The sequence below is a fragment of the Numida meleagris genome, chromosome 2 (assembly GCF_002078875.1).
Source record: "Numida meleagris isolate 19003 breed g44 Domestic line chromosome 2, NumMel1.0, whole genome shotgun sequence".
Classification (NCBI taxonomy): Eukaryota; Metazoa; Chordata; class Aves; order Galliformes; family Numididae; genus Numida; species Numida meleagris.
The window spans coordinates 19,287,426-19,301,832 of NC_034410.1; the positions used below are offsets into that span (position 1 = coordinate 19,287,426).

The 14,407-nt window shown below is 35.4% G+C and overlaps 1 protein-coding gene across 1 annotated transcript in view; it reads left to right on the plus strand.

The window, feature by feature from the left end:
• Positions 1-12,923, plus strand: part of HACD1 (3-hydroxyacyl-CoA dehydratase 1) — a 16,946-nt gene extending 4,023 nt beyond the window's left edge. The window contains exons 3-7 of the mRNA XM_021388201.1: positions 916-934; positions 1,014-1,102; positions 3,668-3,789; positions 6,153-6,331; positions 7,493-12,923. Of these exons, the coding sequence (XP_021243876.1) occupies positions 916-934; positions 1,014-1,102; positions 3,668-3,789; positions 6,153-6,331; positions 7,493-7,575 (492 nt within the window). The 3' untranslated portion in view covers positions 7,576-12,923. The remainder of the gene's footprint in view (positions 1-915; positions 935-1,013; positions 1,103-3,667; positions 3,790-6,152; positions 6,332-7,492) is intronic.

The following is a 14,407-nucleotide window of genomic DNA, read 5'->3' on the forward strand; positions in this document are numbered from 1 at the left end:
GAGCAAGGAAATTTGAAGCAAATGAGCACCCTTTTTGAAACGTAACTCTAATATTGGTTTTAAATCAGATATTCTCTGGTTACTGCATTGCTTCTGCTTATTCCCAGGCTGGATTGGCATGTCCCATATAACTCCTTGCAACAGGGTTTGTACAAGTTGTTCAGAGCATTCCTGAAACAGTATGACTTGGGTCAGTCGTGCACTTGTGGTCTCAGTTTATGGTACATCTACAGAATGAAGCTATTGGGTATACTGAGCAGTTATGATTCTTTTCCGGGCACAGCAAAGAGCTCTTATCTACATTTTGGCTCTTTTTCTCAATCTGCCCATAACATCTGTTGTTCAAGCAGCTATTTAAAACCACATGGCCAGCTGTCATAGGCTTTTATGCTATTAAACTTTCACAATAATAATTCCACTTGAATCCATTGCAATAATTAAAAGCACTCTATTTGCTAAACATCACTGACCAGAAAATAAATCTGAAGATTTGTAGCTATAATTAGCAAAATGATAATAGTTAATTAATCCATAACGAATACGGAAGATTGTAAAATTGCTTTGCATTTTGCATGCCTTGTATGACTCCTTCCACATTGTTCTGTAAAATTATTTGGGTAAGATAATGGAAGTTTACCAGTTGAAAAAATAAACACTTTGTAAGTACCTAAATATTCAACCTATAAAATTTGGAAAATAAATCTCTCATTTTCAGTGTTTACACTGAACCCATCACAGCGCTGGTTGCTGGTGCTTTTATGTATATTTCTTTTAAAGATGCTGAAATGTTAGTTGGAGGAAAAAAAACCCATAAAAATTAAGCCTAAGTTTATCTAAATACATAAAAGCCCATGTTTGTAGTGCTGATAGTAACGTACTGTAAATCAGTAACCTTTAACTTATTTTTGTTTACAGGTAGTCCACTGTGCAGTTGGTGAGTTCTTCCTTTAGTTTCTCCTGAAGCAATTGAAACATCAATTGTGGAGCAGAGATAACATGTTTCTCTTTTCAAGGAATAGTTCACACATCTGTGCTTGTGACTGGGGTCCAAGTGAGTTCAAGAATCTTCATGGTGTGGTTCATTGCGCATAGTATAAAACAGGTATGTGCGTGAGCAAATTGGTTTTAGTTTTTACTAAGGAATTATTAATAAAGTTCTCTTTTCACCTGGGAGGCAAATTTAGGAATTAATGAGATTCATACACAGAATACTTACATACTTGAGTGCAGTTCAGAAGTTGGAGTTACAGTACTGAATTCATGTGCTTCTACACAGGAGCCTGGGTCTAGGTTTTAGCTGTTAAACAGCAGTGTCTGTGGCATCGTGCCGGCTGCGGTCTGCATGAGTGAGATCAATGACTGTAATCCTTTGATTCACCTGCAAATGTACCATGGTGTTACCTGTTCCCTTTCAATAACTTATCTCTTACTGAATGAATCTAAGTGAAAATATGTCTTGAATTAACTTGAATATACATGGTTGTAATTTTGCAATTTATTTTAGGAACATTCTCAAGATTTTAATGTTATGGTAATATCAGTATTTGATAGCCTGCATACTGTATTGTTTTCACTGAAAATATATCAAGTTTTACAGCATGCCAGAGGCACGCGTAAGGTCCTGAATAAATGTTGGTGATTTATTTGCCTGGCTGTAGGTGTTTATTGTAAATCTAGTGATTTGTTGCATACAGCTTGGAGTAGGACATGCATTCTGCTTTCTGTGAAGGGCATGTAAGAATTCAGTGGTAGATTTTGAGGTTGCACTCGCGAATTTCTTTAGATTTAAAAAGCTGAGCCATTAAACTGTCTCACCAGCAGATGGCATACGCCTTTCTGCCAATGAGAGACCATAATTATTGCCTCGGTTGTCAAATCCCTTAATTTCAGTTCACATCAAACTTTTTCTCTACACTTCATCTTTTCCTTTCCTATTGTTTTTTTTTTTTTTAACACAAAATACACCTTTCTGAGCTTTTTTTTTTTTTCTTTTTGTTTAAGTTAGGCATTTTCAGTGCTTTCATTTTTTTCTTAAGGAAAAAATATCAATTATTAACTTTTTTTTAATATTGAATATTTACACAAATGCTGGAATATAGCACTGCTTTTTGCCACTTTTTTTTATTTGCAGTGCAGTAGTAAATCTTTAGCACATCCAGTCATTTCTCTTGTTTCCTCGGTCTTCATTACAGTAGGTCAAGCTGTGTCCAAGGAAACTACATCTAAATGTATGGCTGATTGCATTTCACGCTGTTATTGCTTAGCAGGCATGAGAGTTCAGGGTCATGCTAGGTGGTGAGAGGCATGTTAGTGATAATAGCCAGACCCAGATCTCTGTACTTGACTGGAGATTTGCAAGGCAACAAATAGGAATTCTCTGCATACTTATTTAAAGCACTTCTGTTTGGATTCAGCACTGTGGCACGAATCCAAGTTTGGGTTATCAATGTTTGTCTGTAATCACAGGAGGTTAAGAACAACCTAATTCTGTCTTTTCCTTTGCTTATCTGTTTGTGGTTGCTGCTAGTTTGTGAGTTTGGAGATATTCTTCTATCTCCTTTCTATTTTGTTGATGTTTGTGAGACCCTTTTACTGAAGGTGCATCTTCTTTGCCTGACACACAGAGGGTGCAAAGTTATGAGATGATGATCACTTACATCTTTATGATGTATTAAGCTTTGTCACCATGTAGTATTTTATTTAAAAAAAAAGCAATTTCCTTTTTTTTTGTCATTTTAACAAAATTTGTGTTACTTTATTTCAAGATATCTCTGGTGCTTTTCAACCTTCAGGCATGGAATTATATTACAAAATTCCCCCCCCCCCCCTTTTAAAGAAAATTACTTTTAAACCACATTAACTTGCATGTAATTCTTCTCAGAATGTAGTGCTTGTAATAGATCTCCATGTGCCTTCTTTGAATTTGAGGACTTCTGTTTATTTGTTCACTTAGAGTGAAAAAGAATTGATGTTTTGAAGCAGCAGATAAACACGCTACCTACTGCTGGGGCAGTTTAATGACTCAGAATGTAAATCTTGAACAGGAGAGTTGAGTAATTTTACTCCAAACTCCTGATGTACCAATGACTCTTCACCGAGTGATCATCTGTTTTCCAACTCGTTGACTATCTTGCAGCCTGATTTGATCTTCTGCTACTAAGTTCAGTTAGTAGACTAAACAATTCCTTTTGTCTAAAATTTCATGGAGACACAGATTACATAAAAGTAAGAGAAAGTCTAGGAGATAGACAGTGGAGAAATGTGGAATGGGTAAAAGCTGATCATAAAAAGAATATATCTTAAGTAGTATTTTCATTTTGCTCTTTCGAGGAGTAATAAACAAGCGAGTGAAGACAATTGAAGAGAGAAACGTAGCATAGTGAAAGTGTAGATAAAAAGAAGGAATAAGTTCAAATATAGTTCTGTTTTTTTAAATTTGCACTATGGATAAAGATTGCTCAGTTTGCAAAGTGTCTGTATGTTAGTAAATACATACGATAAGGAACACCTCATAGTGATTGTTTCAGCACGTCACCTTTATGCCAAAATTGTCTTTCTTTACAAGATGTTAGTTCTGTTCCATATATCTTAAACAGAAGACTGTTGCAGTTTACACAGAAAAGAAGCTTAAGGATGAAGAACGTGTTGGTTCTTTATACCTCTGCAGATCCAGAATGAGGAGAGCGTTATTCTTTTTCTGGTCGTATGGACTGTGACAGAGATTACTCGATATTCCTTCTACACATTCAACCTGCTCAACCATTTGCCATACTTCATTAAATGGGCCAGGTGGAGATGTCTTGCACTTCAGTTTGTCATGGTTCTGTGCATGTTAGTTTCACGCATGCTGAGCTAACACACAGGAGAGCAGATGTTTGAGCTTTGATTATGTGTCAGCAGAGTGCAAACTGGTTGCTTTCTGTACTTGAGGTTATTGTTAATCAGTTTTAAAATGTTAAAAAAAAATAGTTGATATTTTTGGATGTGATTTGTTCCTCGCTTTCTGTGTCTTGTGGTCTAAACTCTGTTTTAATTTACTTTCATATTTCTTCCTTATTTTTGGAGTCGCCATTTAACTTACAGTATGACTCCTCGAGATCCTTCTGAATGCGATGCCTAAAATTAAGCACATACGAGTCTTTGTAGACTTAACATCTTTGAAATAATGGGAGCTGCTGTCACTTATTTTAAATATATTATATTACTACATAAGAAGTTGTGCTCTATCAGAGCTTTTGTAACGTTATATTAATGTAGTGACACTAAATATTGACATAGTTTAGCCCACATAAAATGTGTGTTCTGTATCAAAACTGCTTTGATTTTGAAACACAATTGAGGTCTGTCACTATAGCAGATAAATTACAGACACGGCGTTCTTATCAGGAGGTTCAACTGGAGGAGTAACTTTCTATGTAGATATAGTTCAAGTCGGACTTCCACTGTTAGAAAGAAAATATCTTACCTACATTCAGCTTGGGTGATATGTTTATTTAATGATTTTGCATATCCTCCTTACTTGTGTTTTGTAGATAATGCAGTTCTGATGCTTCTAATGCACTTTTTTGATGTGTCCAATAATTATGTCCATTCTTAAAATACACGATTGTTTTTGCTAATACATAAGGTGGTAGGTTTGGTAAAGTCTAAGCACCAAACGTCAAACTTAGAATGAATCAGACCTGGTTTCATTAATGATTTTTTTTGTATGCTTCAGAAGGAGAAATACATTCAGAAAGTACTATATTGACAATTATGCTTTTTGCCATCAAGTCAGTGGTTCTCGAATGGTAGAATTTTTGTTTCCTTATAATATGCAATAGGAGATCTGCCATTCTCCCAGGAGAGATGTGTGATGAAATATGGAAACAAAGTATTTGAAAATGTATTATCTTTTCATGGAGTTCAAAATAGCCTATCAAGATTTGCAGAGAATCAAGCCGCACAACGGAGCATAAATTCAGTACTACCAAGGAGCTGAACTTTTCTGATCTTTAACTTATTTAATAATTTTAAAACATTTACCTGTCCACAGGCAATGGCAATGGTACAGGTATGATCTAAATTTTAGCTTAGAATATTTACTCTGTGTTTGTTTTTTTTTTCGCTACACAGAGACAACCTGCGTGTAAGTCATGGCATTAGTGCCTACGTATACCTCATGTATCCGCTCCCTGACCTATGAGTCCTCTAAGCCCTTTGGCTCCTAAGAGGATTTCACATTCAGCTGCTGCCATTTTGGATCTCTTCTTTTTTTGGTCATGGAATGTACACAGTACACTTCTTACACACTCCGTGTGATAGCTCTCATTGCTGTTCCCCCATGTGAGCTCCAGAGCTGTTGCTCTGAAGAGCCTAAATCTACATGATGCACTGTACATATGGACAACAGAAACCCTGCTGATTACATTTTTCATTTTGTCTGCACTTATGTGACCTATGGCATTCAAGCCACATTTTCTTTAAAATCAGTGCATTTGCCCTTTATTTGAACATGTTTTGCATATTTTGAAATGGATCTGATACATTTTTGGCTCTCTCATTTTCTTTCATTTTTTAGTTTCTGTTAATGGTTAGTGTTACTACTACCACTATCAGTGTTACTACTACTGCTTCTTCAGTTTCCCAAGTGCCCATTGGTAAAACAGGCTTCAGATATTTCTCGCCATTTCCAGTTTCTTCAAATAATTTATGATAAATAGCATTGACCTAGTGTGCATGTGCTGTGGCAAGGATACATAGGATTGTCTGAATTTGGGATCCAGTTCAGGTCTTAGTCCCATCTCTGACAACAGAGGCAAGATCAGTAAATGAAGAAGTACATATTTAAAAAAAGCAACAGTATTGGAGAGTACAAATTTGGAGAATGATTTTTGACTATTTAGTATGGGGCAGACGTGCACAAATTCTGATATTTCTCTTTTTTAAATAAAAAGACATAGTAATGCATTCTTTGTAAACAAAAATAACTCTATCAAAAGTAACTGAAGTTGTTATTCTGTGACTTCTCAGGATATGGTCCTTGATTTTAGTGTAGGAACTACTCCAACCTACTGCTGTGCCACTAATAGTAGCAAGACCAATTTTAAATTCATGAGGAATTTCTCACAAGGTGTTTTTCTTTTCTTTCTTTTTTTTTTTTTTTAATGCAGATACAACTTTTTTATCATTTTGTATCCTGCTGGAGTTGCAGGTGAACTGCTGACTATATATGCTGCTTTACCTTATGTCAAGAAAACAGGAATGTATTCACTGAGACTTCCCAACAAATACAATGTCTCCTTTGACTACTATTACTTCCTTATTATTGTCATGTTCTCCTATATACCATGTAAGTATTAATTAACTTTAATAGTACTAACAATGTAATAATCAGTCATCATCAATGCAGACAGCACAGCCTGCAGTTAAATTTCCTAGATGACTTCTACTCTAAAAGCCTGCTTTCTGTTGTTCCAAGTGTTGCTGTGCATTGTTTAAACCAAAATTTTACTTTCTGTTATCTACTTCAGAACATCTCAAAAGGTTCACTGAAAAAAAAAATTCTAAGATCGTGGATGAGGAAAAATACTTTCTTCTTAAATACAGAAGTGTCTGTAGTTGTCTCTGAGAAATTCTAGTGCCTCTGCTGCTTTGAAGCAATGACTTAAAAATTTTCTTGCAAGATTCGAGATTTGCCTTCTTCTTATTGCTATTAGTATCCATTTATGTGTAAGCTTTGAAAATCACCATTTGAGCATGCTTTGGAAAAACCTGAAACAAAATTCTACAAGATTTCAAGCTAGAAACAAAGGAAGAGATTAGGGGGATGCATTGAGGAGCAGGAAAACTGAAGTTAAAAGGAGCTGTGTTGTGCATCCATAAAATGTATTCTTCGAGAAACTGGCTAAAAATTCTGTACTTTGACTGCGTGGATAAGCTATAAGTTTTTTTTTGTTGCAAGAAGTCATGGAGGCCAGTAAGAGAGATTTATATGAGTAAACAAAAGTTATCATAGCTTACTAACAGTTTTACAGATGTCTGCATAACTTCATGCTTCAGGAATAAATCCAATTTTCTATGCATTAAAGATAATGATCAAATGAATCAGAAGAACGGTAATATAGTAGGTCCAGGAGAAGGACAGAGCTTCTCACACTTGGACAAGTAGGGGAAATTTGGATCCTCCTCAAAATCTGTGTTCAAACATACTTTCCTTAGCACAGGTTTGAAGACTTCAGGTGCTGCTAACAAATGGCTCAAACAAAGAAATTTTGAAGGGAAGATCCATAAAAACAGTATTCGTTCAGAGGACACTGTCTGTCTTTTGAGTAATTACTCTTTCAAACTCTCTGAGAATTTCACGACTCGCTGTTGTTTGCCTTGACCAGCTGTGGCACATTGTGCCATAATTTTTACTTGGTTCTTCATTCTGAAAAAGTGTATTTTTCCATAATGTGATCTGCTGATGTTTTTTTTCATCTAATTTGCTTTCTTTTATGCTTTGATCAAGTATTTCCACAACTCTACTTACACATGCTGCGGCAGAGAAGAAAGGTGCTTCATGGAGAAGTGATTGTAGAAAAGGACGATTGAATCGAGCCATGTAACTATGGTGCTTTTAATGGAAAAACAAGGGTAAAAAAAACAAAACTTCCTGTGATTTTTCTGAGTCCAAGTTTTAAAACATGGAACAAGAATAAACAACTGTGTATAAAATAACATGGACTGTATTATTTATACCATTAATACATCATCAGATTACCTTTTCATTTCTGGATTCACTTTGATTTTTAATTGTTCATTTCTTCAAACATATTGTTTTCTTATTTTCAATAGGTTGACAAATAGCTTTAACAAATTGAATAGTTTGCTAATGTGCTTTCTATTGTGAAAGGTTTGTTATGACCTGTAGTCCTCATCAAGAGCAGAAGGAGAGCTGATGAGCTGTATTGGAAGTGTGTCTTCTGGAAAACAGAGCATAAATTAGGTAATGATGTGTTTCATAGGCTAGGGGGCTTAAATGTTATTTAAGTTGTACTTTAAATTATACCTTTACAATTATAAGTACTCTTAGTGTGTTCAACATTCTTTGAGTTACAAGATCACACTGTAGAATTCCAGAAGGATTTTTGAAAGGAGCTGAATCCTTGATTGTTGGTGCAAGTTAGATCTCTCTGAATTTTCATTTCTAATTGAAAAGAAATGTCAAATAATAGATACAGTATTATCTGGTGAAAAGTTTATGCTGAGGAGTGATCATGACCAGTCTTTCTGTGGTCAGTGGCTGGAACGGGAATCATATGCAGAGGAAGACTGATTGTCAGTGTGCTTCCTATTCTACTTCTAATTATGTATGTGGAAAAATGATGGTATGGCATTTAGAAACTGAAGCTATAGTGAGGTATTTACTTCCCATAATTAGCGAAGAGGGATAAAATATATTTGAAATAGTGCCTTAAAATATAAATTGTGCTTTGAATCATCCCATTGTGCAATTTTAATTGCTCCCTCCCCATTAATTGTTTATAATGGAATTATGTAGTACTAATTAACATCCTCAATAATATGCAAGAGGGATCTACAAAATATTAATAAGCAATCAGATGACACTGTATGATACTTGAGTGGAAGAAGTCCAACATGTGGACTGAATATAGACAGGAGTTGGACACAGCATAAGAGAACCAAAGTAAAGGTAATGCATTTGGGGAAACTTGGATACTTAGTGAGAGAGAGAAAAGATTGAAAAGTAATAATGTAATAACAAGCCTTAATAGCATAGGCAACGATGTTGCTTCAGGATTCAGTGATATATGCAAGAAGAGGTGCATCAGGCAGTTGGATATCAGAATACTCCTGTGACTGCTGAGGTCATTTCTAGAGTACTGTCCTATATTTTGGGTAGCTCAGGAGTGAAGACTTGAGTCAATCTTCAAGAAAAGGCCAGAGAACAGTAAAAAAATTAGTTGAAGTAAGAAGTCAGAAAGGTTGAGTCATTAAGTATGTATAACTTCTTGTTATGTGACAAATACATGTAAAAGGAAGAGACTTTGTTAGTATGAAAGTGTAACTAGAACTGATTGTATATCCAATGAATATCAGGAGAAAGATCCTACCAGAGAAATCAGTTTGGTGACAGAATGATGCAGTAAAGCTTATCACTGCATACAATTCCTTGGAAGACTTTAAGTTAGATGTAATCCAGTACTGGAAAATAATGTTTCATTGGAAGGAGTTTGAATTACATACTTGAATAGGCAGTTTCCATTTTTAGCTTCAATGATTCTACAGTAGTACAACTTATTTTGAAAACTGGAGATACATGTTTTTTCTGACGTGTTAGGTAATTTGATGAAAAAGCAAGGATTTACTATATCCCTAAGTTTCAAATTCCATTTTGTGCCTTAAATTTTTCACATTTACGTGTCTTCTCTACATAGAAATTAGATTTCTTTTAAATGATAGGTGCAGTGTGGACTTGAGATGCGATAACTGTATTCCTTAGAATTTTAAAAAGCATAATCTTTATATTTTTTAGAACAAAGGTGCTATAAGTTAACTTACTACTTCTCAGTTTTATATGTAGCTAAGTATTTAAAGTTTAAAATATAAACTACATGTACAATACTGATTAACAAAGTACTTGTGTTACACGTTCAGACTAGCAGTTGTATTTGTCCCACATTCTTACAATACAGTTTTATAAACTTTATTTGCATTTTGATCCATGAGGAGCAAGCATTGTGGCAGTTTTTAGAAATATTTCTCAGTTAGCAAGCAGAAGAGTGTGATGAAATATGAGTAAATGCAATTAGATTAAGTTATGTGTCTCTCTTTTTTTAACTGTCAGGGCAGCTCACTGAAGACCATAGCTATCAATTTCTTGAAAATGCAGTGGATACTTTCAGTATGTGATTTTGAAATCTTTTATTGGATGAGATACTCTTTCTGTAATGACAGGAGTACCTGAGCTATATTACATTTGTTTTCATTGCAGCTAAAGGCTCTTATCATATAGCAATCTAGGATCTATTTTTATATCCTTTTGTATATGGAAAAAATGCAGCACTGTTTGCTAAAATCTTTTTCATAAAGCAACAGTGTAATGATAGAATTTAAAAGGTAATTTACAACTTCAGCAAGTCTTGCTAAATGATTCTTGAATAAAGCTAAAAATTACTTTTGTTGCATTCAGTGTTGCATAGACCAGAGAGATTGTCATGTAGATTAGTTTACTTGTCATGGACTTCAAAATAAAAAAAAAAAAAAGAAAATCATCTTTTCTTCCTCTTCTTTTTTGATTGAAGTCTGCGTTGAAGCCTCAGTGTATACCTTTTGCCTGTCCTCTAGGGTAGTGACAATTCTGAGTACAATCCTCTTACCATCGACTTATATGGGCCAGGATTTTATCCTCTGTAGCTTACTTAAACTTCAGCATAACACCGTGAAACATTTAATTAGCTTGTTCAATGGATGTAAAAATTTAAGTATGATTTTCATATGGTGCTCTCTTTCCAGCTTATTTTTGCCACCTACTTTTTTTGTATTCCTCTCTGCAATATTCCTAGTTTTCTAAAGCATTGAAATCCTCCTGTTCATGAAAGATTCGTGTGTATTCAAACACTGGTGTCTGTAATGTTTTGATGTATTCTTTAACAAATTGTTTGTGTAAAGGTATTTTCTTACTTGTGCTATATACGCCTTCTGGGGCAGATTAATACAAAGAATGTCCTTAAGTTGTTTGGGTTTTTTTTTCATGACAATACATAGGAACAGGGATTTGGAAGCAGATTTATAATTATCAAGTGACATTTCTTATTATTGGTGGTACCATAAACACATGATCCTATTAATAAACTCCAGTTGAAAACTTTTGGATTTCTTGAGGTTCCCCTAAACATACACTGGGAAAGGCTGTTCCAGGACAGACTGGGTGAATCACCTCATTTAACAGCTCTGCCCTGCATGTCTGGAAGCCAAATCCTGACATCAGGATATGGCCAGTACAAAGGGGTATAATGTTGGGAAATTGCATCCTGCACATTAGCTGCCAAGTGGATCACTGAGGCTGTTGTGAACAGTGGTTGATATACGTCATTTCTCTCACTTCTGTCTGTGCAGGATTTGAGAAGAGAGGCAGCTAAACATGCTCTCATACCTTCTGCATAAGGAACTAATGGGATCAGCTGAGAGGATCTCTGTGCACAAAGGGTGTGATGCAGAAAGGTTTTGTGCTTCACTCAGCTGTTTATGTCTGCATCTATAAGCACGTATTTTTTTAATTGCTGGTATTCCAATACAGCTATATCACACAGCTGTCAATAGCATTTCTCAAAATTAACAGTCTTGGAGAAACTGTGCAGTATGCTGCTTCTCATAACATAACACTCAGCCAGGTTCATGATAATGGGCAGATTGTTTAGTTAAGGAGGAATTGAATGGAGACCTTTTCTGTGACCAGAAGGAGCCTACCTTTTCTTATCCAGAAGTAAATACATGCATTTTAAATCTAGGTCTAGCTACTGATCTGACTGTGGTACTTGCACTCTTCATACTGGCTTATCTTAGTGGATATTGGATATTTCCTTGATTATTAAATAGATTAGAGTGAAAATAAATTAGAACCATTACAGTGAATTGTAATTTAAAGTAGCTGCTATATTAGCAGTTTTTGTGAATCGAGCCTTTGCTTAATCTGTCTTAGGGAAAAAAAGAAGCAAAATTAATACAAATATACAAATAAGTATTCTGCACGAGACAGGAGGGCTTCATAAATCAAAATTTCTATGCAGGCAAACTGGCTGCAGTTCCTTATAAAGGATTGGTTAAATGTGTTTTTGAATCAACAGAAGATGGAAAGCTTTCCTGAAAATTAATTTTTATTTCAAAATATATATTTTAAAATGTGTTTGGAGGTAATGTATTTCTTATGAGCAGTTTACAATTCACAATGAACGTACATTTTTATAGATGATAAACTGTAGCCCATTACAATGTTTTAATCCATGTTTGTTGTAATGACTGTTTTAGAAACAAACACCTTGTGTTTCTGCAAAGCTCTTCAGTCTGTGTTCCCTTGCTCAAGTCAACTTCAGTACTATTTGTGCCTATTAAGCTTTGCAGGGCCATTAAACTGGCAGGTTAACATCTGCCAAGAATAGTTCCTCAAACTTGCTTTCATGGTAGAACACCTCAATAGTGTTTGGTACTTTTGGTTCAGTGTCCGGTATTGTAAGCTGGTGACTGGTTGTGACTGGAGTGACTTCACTCACTGGTGAAGGATCTTGCGTGCCTTCAGTAGGACAGAAAGTTTTACAGATCTTGATAAGTGATTCATCCTTATTGCCAGATACAGAAGACTTATCCAGTGAATTCTTAGGTCACAGTAGTGAATTAGTCTGAAAAGTGAACATAAGTCTGTATCAAGATAAACTGTATAGAACTTGAATGTTGGATGACTCTAACTGTTTTATAGGAACTTGCTGTCAAGATCAAGTCTGCAGCTGCTAATGGTTTTAGAGCTCTAAAATGTAAATGCATACTACTTTCTTACGGTGAATCAGCTGAAACGTCTTTTTATTCACAGTTCTCTTGCTGCTCTGTTCAGTCTTGAATGTGTTTTATGTCCTTTCAGTTGATGGCTTTGTAAAAGCATAAGTACAGAAATATTTATCTAAATATATCATGTATAGGATTGTACTTAAAGATTCTTAAAAGTGTAAATGCACTGCAGCTGCTCATTATTATTATTTTTCCTGAAGTATGTTATCACTAGCAGTTTACACAGACAGGAAAACACACAATATGATACTTTTAATAACTTATTTATTTGCAGAGATTATAAGATTTGTTGAGCTAGAGATTTGGATATTTGTTTTGGAGATTGTTAATACTGTAGCACTGTAGAAATTCATCATCGATTAAAGGATGTTTTAAACTGTGTTCTATTTGTTTGGTACTTTGGTTTTTTTTGTGTTGGTTTCTTTTGGTGCGATAGCATGTAAAATCCGTTCATTCAGCAGTTCAGACTATTATGCCAAACTGATAGCAGTCTACAAATACTTTTTTTCCTTTGTATCTGGAATTATTTCACAAATCTTGAGATCTCGGTTTTAACATATTTACTATTCATTAGCCTTCCTTGTTATATTGAAATGTATTCCATTAAAATAGGTAAATGTGGATAGTAGGTTGCTTTCACTTCTCTTAACAAGACAGAACAATATAGGGCATTAAAAAAGGCATATAGCATCTGTCAACATGTATGTAGACAATTGCTTTACAATGGTCCTGAAATAGGTATTACAATTATGGGTATTCCAGTGTTTTGGAACAGAGCTTTTTGTGATATTAACTTTTGAGGGTGGAGGCAGTGAACATCTTCTGTCTGTGCTTTGCTGCATGAATAACAACGGTGTTGCAGCTAGAAGGATTTTGTTGCCATGACAGTAATATAAGGCAGTATGTGAGCATTCACATCTACCTCTTTTGAGTTAGGAATCAAGTGGTTGTAACCCGAAGGAGTTTAACAGCATAGAAAGGCTAAATCCTGTTAGTCAGAGTTGTTGTAATGGAGACTAAGATCTCCTAATCTGAAAGTTGCAGAAATAGACTTTAATCTAAATTTATAAGACAGGATTTATTTTTCCTGGCCCATACCAAAGTTAAACGAGTCTGATTTCTGTAGAAGCGAATGGAACAGTGTCTGCTGATCTCAACAAGAGTGTGATTGGACATAACCATTCGTGAATACTGTATAAATCTCGACTCAGCAGGAAAAAGTAAGCAGTAGCTTCCTTGTTAGCATCTCCTTGAGAGCATGTGCTGTTGCATGGTGGTTCACCTGCCTCACAGCTTTGTACCGTGAACCAGTCATTGGTGCTTGTGGTATGCACCGAAAGACCAGAAAGTCTCCAGCAGTACACTGCTGTTGCATTATACAAATCTGAATTCAGTGGAGTCATAGAATCTTCCTTCATATATCTGCAGAAGTATCTTTTATTTCTGAAATTAATTTAGGCCCAATGACATATCTAATTAAAAATAGGCAGGGTAGATCAGCCCTCACAGCTGCTTTGACATTCCTGGCTTGGAATGCCGTCACTGAGCAACTTTGATTTTCATATGCAGTCTCTTGGCGGCCTCTGCTCATACTGCACTCATGAAATGGCACTTTGCCTGCCCTTAAGTAGCTGTTCCAGGTTCAGTAGAACAAATTACAAATAATAAGCTAAAAAAGATTCAGATGAGTATACTACTTCACACCGCAAGCACTTTCCTGCCCTCTGAAGTGGGTGTGTAGTCCCGGGTGTGTAGCCAAGTGCACATGCCTCTTAACCTATCGTGTTTGAAATTGCATCGTAAAATGGAATAGACCTTCACTTCATGAAGGGAAGAAACAAATTTGAGTCCCAAAGACAACAGA